Source organism: Nansenia antarctica (genome assembly GCF_963989245.1).
Source record: "Nansenia antarctica genome assembly, chromosome: 12".
NCBI lineage: Eukaryota > Metazoa > Chordata > Actinopteri > Argentiniformes > Microstomatidae > Nansenia > Nansenia antarctica.
In genome coordinates, this window is record NC_137682.1 from 15,356,451 (window position 1) to 15,379,959 (window position 23,509).

At 41.5% G+C, this 23,509-nt stretch overlaps 1 protein-coding gene across 1 annotated transcript in view; it reads right to left on the reverse strand.

The window, feature by feature from the left end:
* Positions 1-3,574: 3,574 nt before the first annotated feature.
* The window catches only part of col25a1 (collagen type XXV alpha 1 chain), a gene marked incomplete at its 3' end in the record, with an annotated part of 165,243 nt that continues 145,308 nt past the window's right edge, over positions 3,575-23,509 (reverse strand). The window contains exons 19-37 of the mRNA XM_080543435.1: positions 21,592-21,636; positions 21,386-21,430; positions 20,720-20,797; positions 19,836-19,859; positions 14,913-14,957; positions 14,505-14,549; positions 14,279-14,359; positions 14,006-14,068; positions 13,731-13,781; positions 11,972-11,998; positions 11,466-11,546; positions 11,046-11,081; positions 10,034-10,087; positions 9,596-9,649; positions 9,148-9,174; positions 8,681-8,734; positions 6,790-6,876; positions 4,612-4,650; positions 3,575-3,601 (exon numbers count right to left, since the gene is read on the reverse strand). Of these exons, the coding sequence (XP_080399561.1) occupies positions 3,575-3,601; positions 4,612-4,650; positions 6,790-6,876; positions 8,681-8,734; positions 9,148-9,174; positions 9,596-9,649; positions 10,034-10,087; positions 11,046-11,081; positions 11,466-11,546; positions 11,972-11,998; positions 13,731-13,781; positions 14,006-14,068; positions 14,279-14,359; positions 14,505-14,549; positions 14,913-14,957; positions 19,836-19,859; positions 20,720-20,797; positions 21,386-21,430; positions 21,592-21,636 (963 nt within the window). The remainder of the gene's footprint in view (positions 3,602-4,611; positions 4,651-6,789; positions 6,877-8,680; positions 8,735-9,147; positions 9,175-9,595; positions 9,650-10,033; positions 10,088-11,045; positions 11,082-11,465; positions 11,547-11,971; positions 11,999-13,730; positions 13,782-14,005; positions 14,069-14,278; positions 14,360-14,504; positions 14,550-14,912; positions 14,958-19,835; positions 19,860-20,719; positions 20,798-21,385; positions 21,431-21,591; positions 21,637-23,509) is intronic.

The window sequence follows — 23,509 nt, forward strand, 5'->3', positions numbered from 1 at the left end:
AAAGGAGAACAAAAAAAATCAGCTGCACATTTACTGAAGATACAGCACCATAAAAGTAAAAAATATGTTACAAAGATTCTAAATAAAATACAGAGAGAAACAGAGATAAATTATGAGTTTTCTATAATGCCAGTAAAACGCCTAAAAGATAGATTTATGGACAGCAATTGAGGCTCAAATAAATCAAGCCAAATCTAGCCTCAAAGGGATTTACAAGTTTACAACTCAAACTTTAAGACTTGCAAATCAAAGCGTGCCCTTTTCTTTATCAGTGTAGTGGTACTTTTAATGAGGGGACAAATAAAACAAAATCTAAATCTGATAATAAATGTTTGTTAGCTGCATTGTGATGCTGCACACATCAACCAAAGTATAAATTGCACTTTTTGTCAAATGAGCACATATTTAAACTGCACATTTATAATCCATTATACATAACAAACTACATTCAATGCAAAGAGAGAGAAAGAGAGAAAGAGAGAGAACAATAATAATCATCATCATATTTATGCTTATTTACTCTGTTGGCCAGGTGCGGACGACCACTCAGTTGAGCCCATACAGTGCCTTGGAAAGTATTCAGACCCCTTAACTTTTTCAAATGTTGTTGTGTTATAGACTCAATTTAAAATTGATTAAATTAAACGAATTTGCCATCAATCCACACACAATACCCCAGAATGAGAAAGCAAAAACACGCCTGTACGACATACAGAAATACCTCATGTACATACGGTAAGTATTCAGACCCTTTGCTGACCCTCTGCATTGCATGTGGTGGATTTGCACTAAATGTAATGCTTTTTAGTAAAACCAAATAAGCACATTTCCAGTCACTTTCTTTACTGTATCACTTGAATTCATTGTTGCAAACACAATTATGCATATGAGATAGATTCTTTTCCATCACAGGATTATTTTTGGCCACTTGGTTAAAGGCCAATTGTGTAGAGTGACTGAGATGATGTGCTTTTTCCTCTCCATTATTTAACTTTGTAGATGTGTTTCCCCCAGGCTTCAGGGTCGCATTCCTGAGCAGTTTTGTTCCTCTCCATTTGCTCAGTTTGTAATGATAACCTGGTCCACACAGTGTGTAACTGATTCCTATGCAAATCAGAGACCCTATAAAAACAAAAATATGAATCCCAAAAGTACTATTATCCTTGCATTAAGATGGACTCAATTCAACTGATTGAGTGATTTGTTGATGACATTTTAGCATGTTAACTACTTTTAAGAGTGTCATAGCAAAGGGTCTGAATACTTATGTACATGAGGTATTTCTGTCTTTCAATTTTAATACATTGAATGAAATCTCTAAAAACGTTCTCATTCTGGGGTATGGTGTGTGAATTGACGGCAAATTCATTGAATTTAATCCATTTTAAATTGAGTCTATAACACAACAAAATGTGGAAAAAGGGAAAGGGTCTGTATACTTTCCGAAGGCATTGTAGCTTTTGACAGTTGAGCTGGAAATACAGTACATGTAATGTATGAGCAGATGCATGCCAATGTAAGGCCTGGGACGGACTTGACATAAAATAAGATGACCTCTAGTTAACACATCCATTTGCTTATGATGACAAACGTCCTTCACATTGCATGTAGTGTACCTGTGTGACATCTTGAGGAAACTGGTGTCAGGACCGTAGAAAGCTACCCCCATTTGATAAGGAATGCCTGTTAGAAACCAAAATGCCTTCTTTAAAAAAAAGAAAAATACAAAAATAAATAATGTACCACTTAAAATAGTGAGACAAATTTAAAAGTATATGCACAAACTGATTTTGACTGTTACATAAAAAAACAACAACTAGAAAGACACCTCTGTCTTATGGTTGTCATGGATAGGGAATACCCTCGGGAGCTTTTGCAAACATCTAAAGCTTATAGCACCATTCGACACCATAACAGATGACCTATAATACTTCTTCACAAGCATAAACTATTTAGTTGGTGGATGACATTGCTAGGGTAGGGATGGAGTGGTCGAATCTGTTTCAAACCAAAACATCTATATTGTGCTTGTATGAAATATAGTACACTACAATTTGCATAATATCAGCTATTATGTTCAAACCCAACAACATTCGGTTCCATACACTAAAATGTGACGTATGATCCACCCCTATGGTTTAAGTATTACACTTAGATTGACTATGTCAGTATTCTGGCTGAGGACATCCATGACGTTATGAAATGGATAAACAACAATGAATGGGAGCTGAGGCCCTCTCTTTGTTCCAATTGCTATGGAATGTGATGTAACTGGCAATCAGTCAGAACCTGGGTTACAAATGGAAGCATGACCATTCAACTGAAAAGAACACATACTGTATATTAATTCTAGGGTCTGTCAATGCCATACTGTCAATGCCATACACATACACGGTCTGTCTATCTATGCCATCTTCCATGTTGTTTGACAAAGCAAATGGGAGAATATGTCTTATCGTGTTGACATCCAGTTGAGACTCGTTTGACAATATCAACAATTTTCTTGTAAAAATGGACTTATTACACCAAACTTCACATTCACCTGCGAATGAAAGCATATTAATTGACCAGTTGAAAATGTAAAAAGCTTATTGTTACTAATGGATATCATCCTGCAAATCAACAGTGCATTAAATCATTGAAATGTCAAGCTCCAAGAACTTTGTCCATGCAGTGAAGCAAGCACATTGTAACTCTCCTATATCACACTCAACGACCCAGCAACGGACACGTACTCATCACAACATAAGATATCTCAATGCTGGCAAAGAGGATGAGCTTCTTCAAGTGTATATAAAATCAGATGCTGTATAACCCCAAAAATTACTTCAACTCCCAATTCCCTTTGTGTTATACACAGGAGATGACTATACTGTGTGATCAGTTGAAGCCATAATGTACATGCCATATCAACACCCAAGTAATATTAATGCTCATAACATATTAACATCAGTGCGCAATGGATGTTTTATGCTGCGACAATTTACATGACAGAGGTTACCATTCCGCAATAAACACCATTCCAATTACTCAAAGAATGATAGCAAGTTGTACATTTCTGATAAAGGAATGAATAACAAAAGCTTTAGGCACCAAAGGCTATTATATACAGAATACAATAAACAATAACAAATAAAAACAAGAGTAAAACATCAAATAAAAGACAAGATTTCCAATAATGCTCTCAGTAGACCTTGTAGTGCCACCCATTGAGATAGGTGGATGCTCTGTTTGGTCTCCATGGAGACCAGCGATTGGCAGGAGAGATGATTGGCGACTCCCTGCCATGGACCATCCCCTGCTCCGAGGGATCCCAAGCAGGCCCATCCGTTCCAAAGTCCTTGTAAGCCTAGCTCGTTTCCGATTGGCTGTGCACAGTGCAGTGAGCTTCTCAAACTCTTCTTTCTACTGACAAGTGGCCGTTGGAAGTGTCACTCATAATAGGCAGGGGGACGGGGGCCCTGGGACCCATACGAGTGCAATAGTGAATGCCTGCAGCTACTGACCCACTGCAGACCCCACCACAATAAAGAAAATCATCGAACAATCTTTACTTCCTGGAGAACAACTCTTTTCAAGCCACCAGCCATGGAGTGACTCCCTTTGGAAGATTAAAAACAAAACAAAAAAAAGAACACAATAAAATCACAAATTTAGAGCTCTGGATTTTCTTTTCTTTTGAGTGTGAGATTGACAGCGAGTTAGTGATTTTGCAGAAGCCGTAACATGTTTACCACACAACAATGACATTATGTATGTCCAGTACATATAAATATATTTTTGGAACAGTCCTCATGCTTTTGGGGCTGGGTGGAGGGGGTTGTTTTGTTGTGATGGAGTTTTTAGTCTTTTAAGCTAGTAGTATGGCATGAATGAATGGAGAACACAAACACCTAGCGTGTGGTGTTAAGAGCCCGTACGGATCCCTCCAACGCCTCCTCCTCCTCCACCTTCTCCTCCTCTTTCTCCACCTGCTTTTTCTCCTTTCTCCCCGTGAATCCGATCGGGCCATGACAATCCACTCTCAGCCAGAGCCTTCTGGCCATGCAAAGACTGGGACAAGTTCTGTGACCGGCCAAGGATCTGAACTCCACGATGCACATGTGAGAGTGACACACAGTTTCCACAAGGCGAGGTGAGTAAAAGCAGCTATGGCGTGAAACTTCAGGACCCCTTTGCTCCTCTTTTTTTTTCATTCATTGTACACATAGATTTCTTTTCTTTTATATGTTTCCATTTCAAAAAACTATAAATACCAAAAAAGAAGCATTATTTACAAACTCCATGCTTTTCGGGTTAGAGTGATCACTGCAACAAAAAACAAAAGAAAAGAGAGAGAGAGAGAGAGAGACAGAGAGACAAAGAGAGAGAGAGAGAGATGATGTAAGGGAGAGACATGGTACTAACACAGTTTCGAGACCTGACAAGGTGAGGAATTTCACACACCACTCACAAGTTGTTTTGAGGTGAGAGTTATATATAAAACCCATGCATAGGTACATTACGCCAATGCTGAATAAAGCTCTCAGCCGCACAAACATTTGCAGACGAGAATGTGTTGTGTCTGTGTGAGTGTGTTTTATCCTGTGATTTACAGTACATAATGCTTACCTTCTGCCAACATCCAGGCATTGGTAGTCCGTCTGGGCCCTGGTAAGGAAGAAGGAAGACGGGGGAAGACATTGGTGACACATTATAGTGACAAGAATTAGCTTAGAAACCATATCAATCTCAACTGATGGTAGGCCATGCCTGTGAATGATTCCTACACCTGAATGAATAAATGTACCACTTTTTGTTTACATGGAGTCAGAATTAAACATACCGTACAGTATGGCAACATGAACTCATTGTGCTTGCTAACCTATGCATATCTAACATTCAGTGCATATGAGCAGATCTAATATTTTGAAAACATGTTAAATTTACCCACAGCAGAGGTTCTAAATGACACAATCAGGATGTAATGGCAAATAGAATTCAAGTAATATACCTGTGTACCATATTTCAATGGATTTGTAATCATCATATGCAAGTTACCTACAGTAAAATGATCCTCATCATGCAATGATTGTATGGTGCCTTCTTCAAAATCAGAATATTCCGGGTTAGTTTAAGTCTAGTATAACAATAACTTATTATAAGTTTAAGTTTAAAATCATCAATGAGCCATAATTGCACAGGGTTCATAGTTCTCATGTATGTGAAAATGCAAACATGGAGCAAACACATCAACACTCATGAAAATCTAATTTGTGTACTGAACTTGTATGTTGAACAATGTGTGCATGTAATTAATTAATCCAGTCATTTATATACCGTACTATGTTTCTACTGTAATAGAAAATCAACAAGCTGTACAAACGATATGTTAGACAACCTTTTGCACACAGCCAATCATAAATTACATGCTTTGCTGCATTCCCCAACATCTCTAAAAACACACAAATAACGATTCTCCCCACAATCAAAACCAAAAAACTGTGAATATGTGTTGTGGCTGGCATTGGATGGTACTGTAGGTCCGAGGCAATGACTGATCTTACATCTTCTCTCCTCGGTCATGGTCTGGCCCCAATTGGTACAAATATAGAGGTAGGGTACAGAGGGGTTAACAAAGTCCATGGGTGCATGCTGTCACCACATAGATACTGGTCAGTAAAGAGGGGGCACTGAAGGATCTTAGACCATATCTGAAGATTGTTAAAGTCAGTTCAGGGACAGCACGAGTTAAAGGGAACTTTGTGAGCCGACAGTCCAATTAAAGGGGAAAGGTTGTTTCTATAAAAGCACCCCTGAATTAAGGGGAGAGGAATTCAATTAGAAGGATACATCTCAAGGAAGGATACTAAGAGATACTTTTCACGGCCATTATTAATAGTGTGCTTCTCCAATCAACAATAGGATGTGTATCTAAGAAGGGCTGCTTGCACTGAGAGTTTTAGTCAGGAAGGGATGTGTTGTGGCGTGTCTTATGTGATATACATGGATGTGACAATCAACATGTAAATGTGGAGGTGATTTAGCATCTGATCTGATGTCATTCGGTGACTTGAGAGGGTGGAGTGGGTGGAACTGATCCTCATGCTTGAAGCCATGCGAGGGTGATCCAAAATGGCTGCTCGGTTTCATTCAGCAGAGGGCGGAGAGTAGAGGTCAATGGTCAGAGGCATGCATGGGAGAGGTAGAGGAAAAGAGAAATACTGTACCAATTGGCACGGGGCATCCAGCCCGTCCAGACCAGGCTGCCCTGGCTCCCCCTTTTCACCCTTAAAGCCCCGGAAACCCTGTTCGTAAAGATGACCTGGGAGTGTTACTGGGAGAGAGGTGGATGGCGCTACCCTGTGCGTCCCCCTTGGCTAGGAGTACACAACAGAAGGGGAGAGAGGAGCTGCCTTGTGACCTCCTGACACCAACCAGTCAGCCCATTCATTTTCTTGTCTTGATTTACTTTGAGACAGCCAAATAGGACTCTACAAGGGCAGTATGATTGGTTAGATGTAGCCTTTTATAAAGACATTTAAGGCACAGTGTGTAATTTCATCTTGGTTCTAAGGGTGGTTACCTCTGAATTACAGTGGCTGTAACATTGGCCCTTCATGGCAAAAAAGTACAAGGGCAGCACTTTGGCTGGAAATGAAAATTACAGTTGGTGTCTTTAGGTATACATGGTTGACTTTCTCAGGGCTGGTAGGTGCCAGGTTAGCCAGAAGGGGGCTTCTCCCTGTTTGGGCTGTTACCGCTGCCTTACATCGCTAGGAGGCGATTTCCAACTTAGCTGGGACATACCAATGGGCAGGGTGCATCTAATCCAGGGGCACCCTGTTCTCCTTTCTCCCCCTTGGGCCCTTTTTTGCCCTTCTTTCCCTTCTCCCCCTGTGGATACAATGGTTTGGTCAGGTCAATAACTGATCATTGTTTTCTCACATTATGACGAAGGGTGAATATTCTCTGAACCCAACGAGAACAACTATTTGTGGTTCTTCTGTGTTCCTTTTTTAAAATTATGCATATTTATCTTCTATTTAGAAAAAAGAAGAAGGAACACACTTAAACTGTCCACAATGGTCGCAATCGTTGGATCAGAACATTAAGGGACGACAGCATCATTAAAGGGGAGAGATTAAAGGGGAGGCTATTGCCCACAGAAGGAGGGAGGACATACATATCAATGTTAGATAGGGAGAGGTACCGGAGGAGAGGATCGGGAATAGGAGGTCTAGAGCATTTCTTAGGAGAGGAGGAGGAAATGGTAAAGGTTTGGTCACGAGGGACTTAGAGGGCACAGGGGAAGAGAAGGAGGAGCAGGGAAACACCGCCACCCCACCAATACAACAAGAAACAGTCAAAACGGTATCCCTTCTGACAATTTACAGTTCCGTTTCATCTCAATCTTGTCTGGAAATGAATTGACAATATTTAAGATTCATCAGTTAATTTCCTGAATGTAACTCGTCAAACCAGAATAAGCCCCAACCCTGTTGCAAGTCATTGAGGTACACATGTTAGAATAACCAGAAAGCAAGCGCGGCTTTGACAGCTGTGAATAAACATAGACTTAGGCAAGTATAAACTGTGAAATATATGGTTTCAGAATGCATCTCAGAAACGTGGAGGATAAAAGTGGGGGATATTAAAAAATTAAGGGGGTAGTTCAATGGTGAAAATATTGAAGATGCATGTTATCTTACTCCTTGTATTTGCTAGATATCGTGTACACAGACAGAAGAAGTGCATTAAAGCTGAGACAAATTGAGCATTCAGCTAAACACTAAACACACACACACACACACACACACACACAAACACACACACACACACACATACACACACACACACACACTCAGTGTTATAAGCCTTGTTAACTGGCCAGGCTCTGCACGCACACTCAACGACAGACTAGACTAGAGAACGCAAAGTGGGATGTTAGAAGGGTAATGCACATGCATGGAAACTGTAGAAAACAATGCAAAGGTGAGTTACAACTGCCTGTTGTCAATGGACTAAATCTCAATTTACTTTTTGTCATTTACTTTAGATATCTCACTATCAGTATACTGTATATACACCTAAACATATAAATAAATATATAAATATTTAAATTATATATAAATATATATATGTTGTAAATATATATATATACCTGTTTACTAAGAAATTAAACTAAAACATCAAATCATTTGATTCAAATGATTTTGATGAATGAGATGAGGCAAAATATTCAATGGTGGAGAACAAAAGTAAAAGAAAAAAGGAAATTGAGAGAATTGAGAATGGAATTTAGATGCAGAGCAAATGTGCATATGTCTAGGGTAGTGATCCAATCAGACTCACTTTAACACCCTGGTTGATGGGTACAGTGAGCGCATATGACCCTCAAAACTACAAAGCACAAGGAAACAACACGATATCCCTATAAAAGTATCAGCAATGTGCTCGGACACTTCATTTACATAAAACCCAATGATAGTATGTCAGCTGCGTCCTCTAGAAGACAATCATAACTGTCATATGTGCACCCCATTCAATCAAAGTGTTATTGAGCTTTGTAGTTGATAAAGGGGAATCCGCTATGCAAGACGACATAGTCCCTTCTCACTCATTGTCCATTGACACCAGTGCTTCTCTGTAACGTTATGGGGATGATAGTCATTCCCTGAGGCAGCAAATCTACATCTACCTTTTCTCCTCTTTCCCCCAGGTCGCCTTTCTCTCCCCTTAAGCCTGGCAACCCCTGTAAAAATACAACTCCAGTTCATTACACTTGGCCTAGGAGTGTATCTGAGAACGATCTAGGAACAGGCCTGGGAGAAACATCAGTTCCTTCTCTGTCAATGTTTCACCTCTTTTCAGTATAAAGCTGGGAGACGAACAGAGAGAAGTAGAGGAGAAGACAGAGAGAAATCAAAGGGGTGCGCACTATGGAGGGATTGTGAGAAGTCAGACAAGAGGGGGAGACTGCTGCCATTTACATACTATATATTTGTGATAAAATACAGTATACGTTGTAACATACACTCTTTACGTTGTAAAAGAGTGCATTGTCATGTTCTTCCTCTTGAAGAACAGATGAAGGAGAGTTTGGGATATTACAGGGTAGATAGATATCACAGTTTTGATGGTGAACAACAAAACAGCTTCACTCACATCCAGGCCAGGTGTTCCAATAGCTCCCTGGAAAAAAAACAAAGAAAACAAGGATGAGTCTTTTCCTCGAAGATGCCCCGAAGATATACAGTGCCCTTTGTCAGTAACGGGACAATGAAGCAGTTCTTCATGTTGCTCTATACTCCAAACGTTTGGATTTCAAATCTCATATGTGTTAACCCATTTAGAAATGACAACACTTTTTATACATAGTCCCCCTATTTCAAGTCACCAAAAGTAATGGGACAGATTCATATAACGTCCAAACCTATATTAACCTTATAGGAATTACAAATGAAACTAAAATCACTGTTTACGTTGCTAGTGTGTATTCCAAAATGTTAAGTCTATGTAAGTAAATAACAGGCCTTGTGTGTAATTCATATACATATTGCTGGTTTGTTATATGTCATGTTCTATTGGATAATGTTGTGGTATTTGCACTTACAGGAAGTCCATAAGGTCCCCTTGGCCCAAGTTCACCTGCTGCTCCTCTCTCACCCTGACACAGACACAAACAGGTGTTACACTATCATGCACAGACAATCTACACATTAACACATTGGCTGAGGTAGTAGATAATGAGATATACACATCTCCAATTAGGGGCAAATACTATGTTCATTTTCATTTTCTTATAAAACAGCATCTCAACACTTTTAGCACATATCCTGAACTGAAGGTGGTTGTCGGACTGAACTATTGAGAATATCTTTATTACACATGCATATGGCACACCTGTCAACAATTTAAGCAGGTAAACCTCTCACCCTTTGATATCTTTACACAAGCTACGTGTTGTCACTGTTAATCTATTGCATTTTAAATAAGGCTCATCCACGCTACAGTATAAGGGATAGGATGAGGATTAGGTTTATATACTTACTCTGTCTCCCTTTGGCCCGGCTGGACCGGAAGGTCCAAGAGGCCCGTCCATACCCTGCAGAGAGGTAGAGGATAGGGTTAGGAGGATCCCTATTTAAAGCCCAATGCACACGCCGTGCGATTTTGTCGCTCCGCCGCATTCGATTCCATTGTTTTGAATGAGACAATGCACACGGCGTGCGATGCGATATTGTCGCACAACAACATTCGATTCTCAATTCACATTCATTCATTCATTGGTGTGAATTGAGAATTGAATGTTGTCGTGCGACAAAATCGCACGCCGTGTGCATTGGCCTTAAGACTACTTTGAAGAATATTTTGGTCAGACCCTATCCCTATATAACGTCATGTTGATCACTGCCCACCACAACCTTTCCTGAGTGGGGAGGTGAACTACAATGTCAGCTGCCATGTTTAACAGGACATGAACATTTTCATATGAAGGGCATATGGAATGACACCAGTACAGTAACTCATTTGATTGATTGACTCGCCCGTCCACAAACCCACAATATTATGCACACAGGTCCTATACACAGCACTGCTGCTAGTTCTCATGCATTGACCACAAGAGACGATTCTAATAATAACACTGAAGACAGTCACATTGTTAATGTATGAGTGAGCGTTAATGCCGTGTTAATGGTACCACCCATAGACAGACATACAAGAGCCATGGAATGCCTGCTGACACTACTTTTTCACGAGTCACTGTCTTGTTCCTGCTGTCATCCTGCTGGACTTTTGAACTTTCGATGTCCGGAGTGAAAGGCAGGTCGAAGCTGTTGACTTCCAAATAAGATTATAATATAATAATATCCGATATACCGTATTCAAACTGGGCGCACAATCTCTTCATGAGTAAAGAAGGTTGTAGACAATACTCATTCAGCAGATCGAAGATGTCAACAATGAGCTCCAGGGCAAAGAGGAGATTGTGATGGGAGGAAGGGAGGTGGGAGGAGGGGGGGGGGGGGTCGAGAGGTGGAGCTGGGTCACATGACACTCACCCTAATTCCGAGCTTGCCGTCCAAGCCGGAGGCTCCCTGCGCGGTTATGGAGGTATGAGTGACATGAACAAGGTGGGATTAGTACAAGATGAACACAGTGAACACAGACATTATTGGCGTTATTGGGACAGGTGAGGAGAAAAGAAATACAACAACAAAATGACAAGGGGAGGTTGAAAAGCTTGCAGCAAGGGCAGGCGAAGAGAGAGAGACAGACACATGAGAAGTAGACAGACAGACAGACAGACAACACAAACATACACAAGCTATGTTGTGCAGGAATGGACACTTAAGAGCAGGAGGACAGCAGACCAGAGGGCTGAAAGCAGAGGAGAGGGGTTTGAGGGGTGTAAGATGGAAGGACAGGGGTTGGTGCGGTGAGAACGCACGATGCCCGGCTGTGTGTGGTACTGTACTTACGGGGAGGCCCAGGGGTCCTCTGTCCCCCTTGTGGCCAGGCTCCCCACGCACTCCTTTCACACCATGCAACCCAGCCTCTCCCTAGGGGCAAGAGGGGAAGAGACTGGCTTAGGGACAAGGGGGGTAGAGTGCTACATTACCGTACAATTTGGAAGACATACAGTATAGGCTACTGATGTTCAAGTTCAATTGCCTAAGAATAGTTGTCACCAACCCTGGTTATGGAGAGTAGTACAGGCTTTTGTTCCACCTCAACACTATGACACCTTTTCCAATTTATCAACTGCTCCTCAAAAACTTAAAGGTGTAAGAGCTCCACAAACCTACTCCAAGTAGGGAGTCTAGACCTCACATTGGAGTTTGCAGCATGTTACAAGGAAAGGTATCATTGGTCATGGTAATTAGGTCACGGTTTACATTAATCTACTGAATCAAGGTGCATGTTACTTGTGGGCATGCATTATTATTGAAGTAAACGCAAGCTGTCTCTTTAGTTTCTCCTTTACCTTTGGTCCAGAGAATCCATGGGGACCCTGCAAAAAACAGATTCAAGGAAAAACTCAGTTTTCTCACTGTACACATTCACTTGACCTATCAGCTTATTGACAAGGGAGACACAGATTTCAAACAGCAGTCTATAGAAACTGTCTTAGAGGAAGCTATGGGACTGATATGATCTGATCAGTGGACCCTTAACAACCAGAGTTTTACTGTACGTCTGTTGTTTTATCTAAGTAGGTCAATGTGGGCAAACACTGACCCGGAATAATACAGTGAAGACAAATTGGCCTACATTGCTTAATAAACACACAAGTGACAGGTGTACAGTGAGGATGTTGTTGGAAGTCCCTACACACCGATAACCCATACTGTTCCAGAGTGGACCCCTGACCCTGCCAGTGTAAGGTTGGAGACTAGATGTTCTGCTGAGTGATGCTTTGGACACGGGGGGAAATGCTCCTTAAACATACTTTATGAGTAGGAAGTGTTGGAATTACCCAGACAGAACATAATACACCGAAACGTGAGAGGACCGATCGTTTCCTCTGAAAGCACTATGACATATATTGAGGTAAATATAATGACCTCAACGTCAACACAACCAGGGGTGTTTTATTATATATTTCATTGCCTATTGTTTCATGTTACTTAATATTTGTAACATCAGTACAGCGTCAACTGAAACACCCAAACAAATATTCTAAAATGTACTAGTTGATCCCAATAGCCAACCATTGTCTCAATGTCCATGATGTTGATGTACATTTACATTGTATGGACGTTATGCCTGATAGCCCCTGATGCATACATTTGCTGTAGTTTATAAAATGTGGTAATAGGTTGTGACGTTAGAATTATAAGGTTCTATCTCCATTTTTGGTCAAAATTGAGTTTTTTACATAATCTGATCCATTAGGTGTTTATTAATCCATACTTTGCAAAACACCTTTCTACCTCTCATCCCTTCTGCACCTCTCTCACCGCCCCGTCATCGTTCTAAGATCCAGTGATCTTGTCCGACTCACCATCCCCAAAGCCCGTACCGTAGTCGGGCGCAGCGCTTTCCGGTTCGCTGCAGCACACGACTGGAACACCTTACAAAACACCCTCAAACTCACCACCCTCACCTCACTCACTGCTTTCAAACAAATCCTGCAGCGAACCATAGTCGATCAATGCACCTGTTGATCACCGTCTCTCACCCATCCCATAACCCATCACTGCCTCATTTTAAGTACCACTGCTCCACTACCCCCGCTATCCCTCACCTCCGCTCTTCCTCACCCCTACCTCCTCCGTCTCTCTCCCCTCTCTCTGACTGTTAGTATTTTAATGCATCTGTATTTGCCAGTGTTTTATTGTTTTATTGTTTTATTGTTTTATTGTTTATTGTATTACTTAACCTTGTTTTATTTCTAGCTTCCCATCCCCCCCCCAAAGAGCCATTGCTTTTTGGTCAGGCTGCATTTGCAAATAATAATTTGTTCTTACATGTTTGCCTGGTTAAATAAAGGTAAAAAAAAAAAAAAAAAATGTAATGCCTGTGTGGTGTTATTTTTTTTAATGTTGACCTTTTTTAGTTTGTAATTCCTAAAATACAAAGGTTCCATCTCACAAAACATAATGGAATGTAAAAACGTTGACGCTCAATATCTCTGAACTGCCCTAAACGGAGATAGAACCTTATCATTCTAAACGGAGATAGAACCTTATAATTCTAACGTCACCAGGTGTTGTTCTAGTGTTGAGGAGGGGGCTACTCACCATGGGGCCTGGGGGGCCGTGGGGCCCGAGTGCTCCTGGGGAGCCAATGATCTGTACAAAAAAGAAAGATAGCCGAATCATGTCATACAGTAACATTGGTATGTGTGTCAGCTAGCTGTGTTACATTCACTGACGTGGATTAGCTAGTTCTAGTTACCCCCCCACTTACCCCCCTACCCCACAACAATTCTAGCCTTAGTGTAGTTCCGTGGATCCTTTCACAAACCTTTGGGTTTGTATGATTCTAAAGGGTGATATTTATTCATGTCACTTACCGACGGTCCCTGAGGACCAGGAAGACCTGAATCTCCCTTATCCCCCTTTAGTCCGTTGACACCCTGGGAAACAGAATATTAATATGGTTCAACAATGCACCCAAGGCCTCTACACATCTCATATATACTGTATATATGATATTGTTGTACACAATAAGTCTGAAGCGATTGGTGTCAAAGATGCGGTAGGATAAATCATGCTATTGGTGACCAGGTAGCTGCCAGTATAAATACTTATTGGCGATGCTTTAGGTTTAGTGGTTGGACTCTTACAGGTAATCCAGGTAAACCGATGGTTCCTTTGTCTCCAGACATGCCAGAAATTCCTGTGTCTCCTTTGGAACCTTTGTATCCCTAGGCAGAGGTAGAGAAACCAGGAGGACTATCAAAATGTACCCATTGACATCAACATGTGATTTGCCCAAAATTCTGATTTGCATGCAAATATTAAATTAGGATTACATGAGTGTAAGAGAGAGGACATTTTGGGTCAACCTACCCTCTCACCATCCAGTCCAGGGAGGCCAGGCATGCCTTGATCCCCCTGAAATCCAAAGAAATGCTGTGCAGTTTAAGAACTGCCAACACAAGGGCCCAATCCCAATTCACTCCACGGCCCTTGTAAGGATAATGCATTCGTGGAATGAGCAACACAGCTAACTGTGTGGGTAGCGGCCCCCCAAAAATCAAAATCCCCCTACCCACACTTTTAGCTGTGTTGCTCATTCCACAAATGCATGATCCTTACAAGTTGTACCTCGTTGTAAAGGTGACTAATCAGGCTTTCCAACGATATAAAATACAATACCAATTGGTATTATTAAAGGGGAGGAATATTCGACCGAAATAACGTTTCCAAACTTTTTTTGAGGAGTTTATAATGAGTTTATATTAAATGATTGATTACCTTAATACCCTGTGGTCCTAATGGTCCAGCAGGCCCTGGTGGACCCTAGATAAACAGAAACAGAGACATTCTACTGTCTTTACCATCATTCTGCACACACACTGGGACTCATAATGCTGGTGGTAATTCAAGTGGTGAATTGAAATTGTATCAATGAACGTAAAATAAAGAATGTTCATTAACTGAATTCCAATTAATCTCTTCAATTAACTGAATTGACAGCGACCTGATATATGTAGACACAAACGTGCGTACAGATGTTAGGAATCACACGATGGAACAACCATTACATATCCACATGGCACAACAATAATGACGGACAAAACAATCACAATAATACCAACACCAAGGTGACAAAGGCATAGATGATGTAGATGATAGGGCCGCTTTTTTTTTGGCTTAAAATTGTCTCCAGCTTCTTCTTAAATGCAGGCCTACTTTCTATGGGATTAGTGACCACAAACTTTATTCAGGAATGGTTATATATTTCAAATACATTTAATTTAAAACAGCTGGAGATGAAATCAAAGGCCTCAAGTTCCTTGCAATTGACCCTGCATGTTGCATGCAGTGTTGAAAAAGTGGTAATAATAGTGATCTCTAGTACTAGTAATAGTTACTCTTCATTATTACCACAATGTACACATTCATCTGTTGATAAAAAAAAAGTATAGAAACCTACATTCCAGATAACGTACACAACTATGACAGATGCCATATGATGTTCTGCACTAGTGCACGTTGTAAGGCCCAAATGACACCGGCTGCGTCAACCTTACCTTACCTGCGCGGCGCGTGTGAGTCTCATTTAGGCGGCCCTTCTAACAGGTTGTAGCAGCCCCACTGGCTGCGTGAGAGGCACTCTCACGCGCGCCTCACGCTGACTGCTGCTGCTCGCTCGCTAGAGAGTAGAAGGCTCGCCTATTCAGCGCGTGTTTTTCAGCGCGAGGCCGACGTGAAAATGATCTACCAGCAACATAGACTACAGTTTCAATGTCTACATCTGTAAATATATATATATATATATTTTTAAATCAACACTTCCGATATCTGTTTCAAAGCAGCAACCCCACGTAGACTATAATTAATTATGTTAATAAGTTAAAAGAACATCAGGTGAAGGGCAGTATTTTTCCAGTGATTTCTCCCTCTCTCTTGCCACGGCAATATTGTGTCGTGTGAAATGACATGTGTGTGTGTGTGTGTGTGTGTGTGTGTGTGTGTGTGTGTGTGTGTGTGTGTGTGTGTGTGTGCGTGCGTGTGTGTGTGCGTGCGACTGCGTTCTGCTTGGTTTCACTTTTCTAATCGCTCATTAAGGACGGATGACAGCAGAGACTGAAGCCAGAACAATTCATAATGAAATGAAACATTCTTATCTTATTATCGATGGCCATTATCAAGGCAAACTCAATTTACAATGATAGGACTGGTGGCAGCTCCGTATCAAAGAACGGTAGTCATTATCCCCCCAGTGATATCTTAATTAAGATAATGAAAGTGGTTAAGAGACAGAGGTGAAAGAGAGGGAAATAGGGACAGCGAGGAGAAAGAGAGGTAGAGTGCACAACTAACAAACCTGCGTGCTGTACATCAAATCAGTTTGAGGGGGAGATTTTAATGAACCTAAAAACTTAACTGTGAAATTGGACTTTCAAAGACGAGGTAGCCTACTCGTTTCTGTGTACTGTCATCTTGGTGCGTTCTTCTAGCATGAACATATAATGTTATCTTCCTCTACCCTCCCATCTTTCTCTCTCTTTCTCTCTGCATATCTCTGTCTCAGTGTGTGTTGTGTGTGTGTGTGTGTGTGTGTGTGTGTGTGTGTGTGTGTGTGTGTCTGTGTGTGTGTGTCTGTGTGTGTCTGTGTGTGTGTGTCTGTATGTGTGTGTGTGTGTGTGTGTCAGGGTTTCCGTTAGAAAAAATTGCCGCCGGACATCGTGTCCGGGAAGATTTCGATTTACCGGACAAACGTGATATATTCCGGTCATCATATTAAAATATAATTTTTTTTTTTTTTTTGAAATCATATTTTTTCCCCCAAAATCTAATATAGCTGTTTGTCGCGGTGATTACTGTTGTGTAGCGGCCTATATATGCCATTTAATGTCTATTTCTCATCCGATACGATTAGATGCGAGCTATATAATATATAATAATATAACATGATTCGCATGCGCGCTATGCCATTATGTCCAGCGCTGAACGGGCGCCTCACTGGGAACTGAACAGACAGCATCGATCAATGAACGGACTCCACATTACGTTAACTGAAGTTTGTTAAATTGTTTGGGATTAATGTGAGTTTTCTATTTTCTCTTTCCAGTTTTACCCTTTTTTAATCAATAAAACAACGTTATTTCTATAACCAGGGGGGTGTTCCATCAACGTCGCTAAAGGAAAATCTAGGCTTATTTCGTTAAGTCTCGCGAGACTCTTAAAAAGATCCAGGCATATCTTGATAGATCTGGCGAGACTTGTCAAAATAAGCCTAGATTTTCCTTTAGCGACGTTGATGGAATACCCCCCAGGTCTCGCTGGTTGGGAAGGCATTTAGTTTAGCTGCCTGTCAAATCATACTTAATCGGACTCGGGAGTATGACAATGAGGAGAACTGTTTATTGAGAAACAATTGTTTGAAAAGCTTAGACTGAAAGTTAGTGCCCTGGTCAGATTGTATAACAAGAGGAAGACCGAATGTGGAAAAAAACGTTGTTAAAGCTTTCACCACTGAGCTGGCTGATATGTTACGCAACGGAACAGCTTCGGGAAAACGAGTAGCAGCGCACATAATAGTGAGCAAATACTGACTTCCACTTTTAGTCCTAGGCAAAGGTCCAACACAATCAATTATTACACGTTCAAATGGCTCCCCTATAGCAGGAATGGGATGCAATGGTGCGGGTGGAATGGATTGATTAGGCTTACCCGCCATCTGACAAGTATGGCAACAGCGGCAGTGCTTGGCAACATCCGCCTTCAGTCCGGGCCAAAAGAAATGTTTCAATATCAGCTGATAAGTTTTAGTTATACCTAAATGTCCTGACCACTGGCTCTCATGTGCTACAGATAACACCTGTTGTCTATAACCCACAGGCACAACCACTTGTTTTACAGTATTCCACTCACAACCATTTGCATTAGGAGGAGACCATTTACGCATTAATATCCCATCGTTAAGGAAATAAACTACGTTGCCCCCTATTTCAGATTCCTCACTAGCTGCATGTAAAAAACATTTGTTTAATGACTGATCAGCTACTTGAGCAACACGCAATCGCTCGCCGGTTACAGGCAGAGATAGGCTGTCAGCGGATGGTATGGTAGGACTCGGGGAGGATGGTAACTCTACCACTTTCTCCCTGGGAGAAGCTGAAACAATCGGGTTCTCATCCCTTTCAGAAAAGGCTTGCATAATCACAGAGAGAAACATCGCTATCCTCCTCTCTGCCTCGACTCGATTGTGCACGAGTTATAGCGCACACCGGAAACAACTGCTGTTTCGCATCTCCAGCCTACACATTAGGAGTCATCATCATGCCGGTGTCAAATCATATCATAATAAAAGAAATACATAGCCTATATATTCGTCTTTTTTAAAATAGAAGGAATCAGAATGTGAACTTTAGCGAATTGTATTCAAATTGTGCTTAGAGGGAATTATTTTCACCGGACATTTTGTCCGACGAGTTTTCAATTTGTCGGACTTCAACACATTTTACCGGACAAAGACCGGTAATTACCGGTTAACGGAAACCCTGGTGTGTGTGTGTGTGTGTGTGTGTGTGTGTGTGTCTGTGTGTGTGTGTCTGTGTGTGTGTGTGTGCACGCGACTGCGTTCTGCTTGGTTTCACTTTTCTAATCGCTCATTAAGGACGGATGACAGCAGACCGAACCCAGAGCAATGTATAATTAAGTGAAATTAAACATTATATTATTGATGGCCATTATCAAAGGCAAACTCAATATACAAAGATAGGGCTGACTGTAGCAGCTCACAGCACTTCTAATTCACCACAGACTGAACTTGCGCCTATATGTAATGTTCCCATTCTAATGTAAATTAGATAGTTCTCGATAAGCACACCTCTGAAAACAGAACAGAAAACCCGCTATTTGAGACACGCGCCGCTGAGGTAGACGCAGCAAACACGTGGCCAGTGAGGACGATGCTGTAAAAAGTCCAGCAAAAGTTTCCTCCACGCACAGGTAAGGTAAGGTAAGGTGAGTTTTAGGCGTAAGAGTTGGACATTGGAATAATTTGCTGCTTACTGGGTCCACTGTCCTTCTATGACCCCAAGATGTGATACTGTATGTACAATGGACCTATCGCTAAGCCACGCCCCAAAATAGAAATTGTCCAATCATATCACAGCAAAAGTCACTACAGGCAGAAAACTCGGATAAACAACTCGCAGATATCTGATGGTGAAAAGCTTCTAGACTAATATTCTTGTCATCTTTAAAAAACATTACTTGCAGTGGTAAATCAGAAATCTGAAAATGTCCAACTCCCGCCATTGTAAGTAATTGAATGTCATTCAGTCATGGTCGGTCAGTCAGTCACTGTCAGTGAAGCGTTGTTTGTTTGTCAGAGTTTTCAAAGGGGGCGTGGCTTAGCGATAGGTCCATTGGAAGTACCGTACTTGTTACTTCACACTTCAATATACTTACTTCTTACTCTTAAGAGACCACACCCCAGTTGGATAGGCTGACTCAACCTCACAGAAGCACAGACCTCATAAACACATCATTTACAACTCAATGTCGTCAGCCAGAGTTAAGCAACAATGTGTGGGTAATTATTTGTTAGGGCAAGGAACTGTACATGGAGCAGGGTGGGGCGAGGTTGGAGTTGGGTCCATGCTAGGTCAAAGGTGCAGCAATCATCACAGTACATACACAGACAGAATAGGGGTGATTTACCGTTACTGTAATAGTGGTAATCTTCTGTAGATGTCCAAGGAAGCCGACGAGAGATAAGATAATTACGGGTTATGCACCAAACAAACCTATGCGTCAGTATGCTTTTTGTTTGTCCTCCCACAGTATTCTAACAATGCTAGCCTAACATCCCAACTGCAAGCAGATGAACCGTACACTCAGATGGGTGATGGCCAACTAGGTAAACAAGTAGTTGCTCCAATCTGATTTATCAAGATTAGACTTTGTCACTTCTGCTTCAAAGAGGACATAGTATCATATATTGCTTTGTATTCATATTTGGACTCAAGCACCAAAGTACAGTAACTAGATACTGTGTATGTTGATTCTAATGTAAGAACCATTTCTACAGTATGCTGGCTGTGGTTACATGCAGACATGTATATTTGTTGGATCCATAGCACTGTCAAAGAAATGTGACATGGTCTGGTCAATTGGTCCGCAAGTCGGTATCCGATTTAATGTTCAGACTTTTCTTTCGAAAAATATAAACTATATTTCAGCATTGTTGAAAATCAATGACACACTCGCTAATCAGCTAACACAGCTTGTTTTGTGAGCCTGCTAACAATGTAAAGTAGTGTTAGTTAACTAGGTAGCAGTGGGGATTACTCACCGAATCCATTGCATTGCAGTATTTTGGCTTGACTAGCGAGTTTGTGTTGTAATTTTCAACAACGTTGAAATGTATTACCGTGTTTCAAAATAAAAGTCTGAATATTTTAATTGGTTGCCGACTTGGGGCCCAAATGACCAGCCCGTGTGACAAATATCAAAAGTTGTTTAAAGCAGAGATTGAACAGAAGGTAGACAATTCTACTAGACAATCATGTTCATGTAAACATCAGTTTCACAGTGTTTCTGACCTGTAAAGCTTCTTGGATGTTTCCATTGTAGTCGATGATTTCCGTCGCTCCTTGGTCACCTTTCTGCCCAGGGGGGCCCTGTATCAGGGTGACAATAACATGTACTTCTGAATCTGAAAAGTAAAGGTCTCAAGCTACAGTACCATATTATTACAATTAGCACTACAGTATGGTGCATCTTTGAGTGAACATCAGGGGAGGCTGGTGGAATCATTGTAATGCATGGGATGGAATGAGGAATGGTGTCAAACACATTCTACCTCCATCAGCTTCCACTGATGAACATTCATAATTGTCTGCGATTGCGCTTTTCATTCTGGCTCATGTGCATACAGGTAACAGACAGACTAGACTGTATGCTTATGTATTGATGTAGGTATGTATTTGAGTCTAGAGCTATGCCTATAGAGACACCCACTACTCACACATCACCCTCAGGCACTTTGCTCAACCTATGACAGTTCCATCAGTCAAAGCTGGATCAGGAAGTGTGGTAGTACTTAATGTACTTATACACTGCCCCCTGCTGGTATTGAGCAGACAGTGCCCTGGATAATGAACCGATTGCAAGCGCAGCGTTTCCATTAAATAACAATTGCTTTGCCATTGTCTTTGGCATAAACACGGTTGTTTTGCCTGTTCTGTCAAGGAGTATTGAAGACTCACCCTTGGTCCCATGGCTCCCAAGTTTCCTTGGTCTCCATACTCCCCCTGAGAAAGGATGACAAGATTGTGAGGTGGAGGAACCCTACTCATGCATTGATTGAAGTACAAGAACTCAACCCAAGTCAATTTTCCCCAACATTGACATTGACATTGACTCAGTGCATATGAGATAGTAGAGGAATTAGATACACATTAGATGCACTGACCTTTGAACCCTTAGGGCCAGGATTCCCTGATTCTCCCCCGCCTCCCTGGCAATGGCAAGAAAATACATGGTCAGAAAAGAGAAATCGAGAGAGGGATAGACACACAAGAATGGACAAGTAAGCCACCACAGGAGCCCATCATTAGATAAACAGACACCTTTCAGACACATGTATAGTATAATACTATATGTATACTATATGTATGCAATGTATGTTTATGTAGAGCAGGGGTGCCCAATACGTCGGTCGACGTATTGGTAGTATGGGTAGATCGCATGGCATTGAACAAAACGGGGGGGAAAAAAAAACGAAAACGAAAAAAAAAGTTCGCCTATCATCCATCCTCACTATGGCTTTTGCCACTTGATTGACGTACAGGTAAGCCAGTCTGAGATCTGATCTTTTCACCTACACCTAACACGCGGTTCACCACGCATGCGCAGTCAACAGCACCAACTACAAAATACAAAATACCGGCGAGACTAATTACCTAGTTAGCCTTCCAATTTCTACTATTTACTATATAATACTAAATAAAGGCTATACAAATGAGTGGGGAAGCTGGACCAAGTAAGAAACCAATAACGTATAACTTCCATCCAGAATGGGAGGAGGACTTTTTTACACGATGTGATATTGGAAATGCGTCTGTCTGATCTGCAAACCTACGATGGCTATTTCGAAGAAGGGAAATGTGGCAAAAGAGCGAAAACGTACGGCTGCAACGATAGCTTCTTATCGCGTCAGTCACGTTCTTGTTAAACACAAGAAGTCATTCAAAGACGGCGAAATTGTGAAAAAAGTTTCTCGAGGCTGCAGATTGCCTTTTCGATGACAGATCCACAGTGGCTGATGACACCTTGCAACCAGCTCCTACAGCCCTGACTACTAGAAACTAGCTGCATCCTCCCAGTGCCAGGTCTCCCACTAAGGTAGAGATTAGAAATGCATGTATTTCCTCCTTTCAAACTAGGGAACTACCTGTTTTGTATCTGGTTTACTTTTCTGTTTGTTGGATCAGTAGTTGGCTATGGTACTGCAGACTGGCTGTCAGTGTGTGAGTGAGAGAAAGTGAGTGTGTGTGTGTGTGTGTGTGTGTGTGTGTGTGTGTGTGTGTGTGTGTGTGTGTGTGTGTGTGTGTGTGTGTGTGTGTGTGTGTGTGTGTGTGTAAGAGAGTGAGAGAGAGAGAGGGAGAGAGAGGGGGAGAGAGAGGGAGGGTTTGTGCTATGGCTCCCTATGCAGACTGGCAAATGTGTGTGTGTGTGTGTGTGTGTGTGTGTGTGTGTGTGTGTGTGTGTGTGTGTGTGTGTGTGTGAATGTGTGTGAGCGAGAATAGCAAAGAGGGAGGGTTTGTGATGGTCTTCTCCTGTGGCTGTGTGACAGAGAGAGGGAAAGTGTATTGTGAGTTTACTATGCAGGCTGGGAACTGTGTGTGTGTGTGTGTGTGTGTGTGTGTGTGTGTGTGTGTGTGTGTGTGTGTTTGTAGTACGTGCATGTACGTTTGCGATGTTGAAACTAGACTGGTAGATCTTGGCAGACTGGCTACTTGAAAAGTAGATCTTGGTTCCAAAAAGTGTGAGCACCCCTGATGTAGAGTATCTGCTACATGTCTGCCCATATTGGAATTACTATTCATAAAGTGCATCATGGCAAGCCACACCAGATCACAATGTATTTTAAAAGATGCGCCATAACCAGAAAGCAATGAACATCTGATGAGACATGAGGCAAAAAACACCTGTATGGTAACTGATGTGTAAACAATGGCAAACTCATATATCTGCCTTACTTTGGTTAAGACCCACTGTTTGGGCTCTGGGGGACAGAGTTATAGAGTTCCCTCATTATTCCCTCATTCAAATGTTCACCGTGACAATTAGTATCTTTGTCCAAAGAAAGGGCACAAGTGATCTTTTTG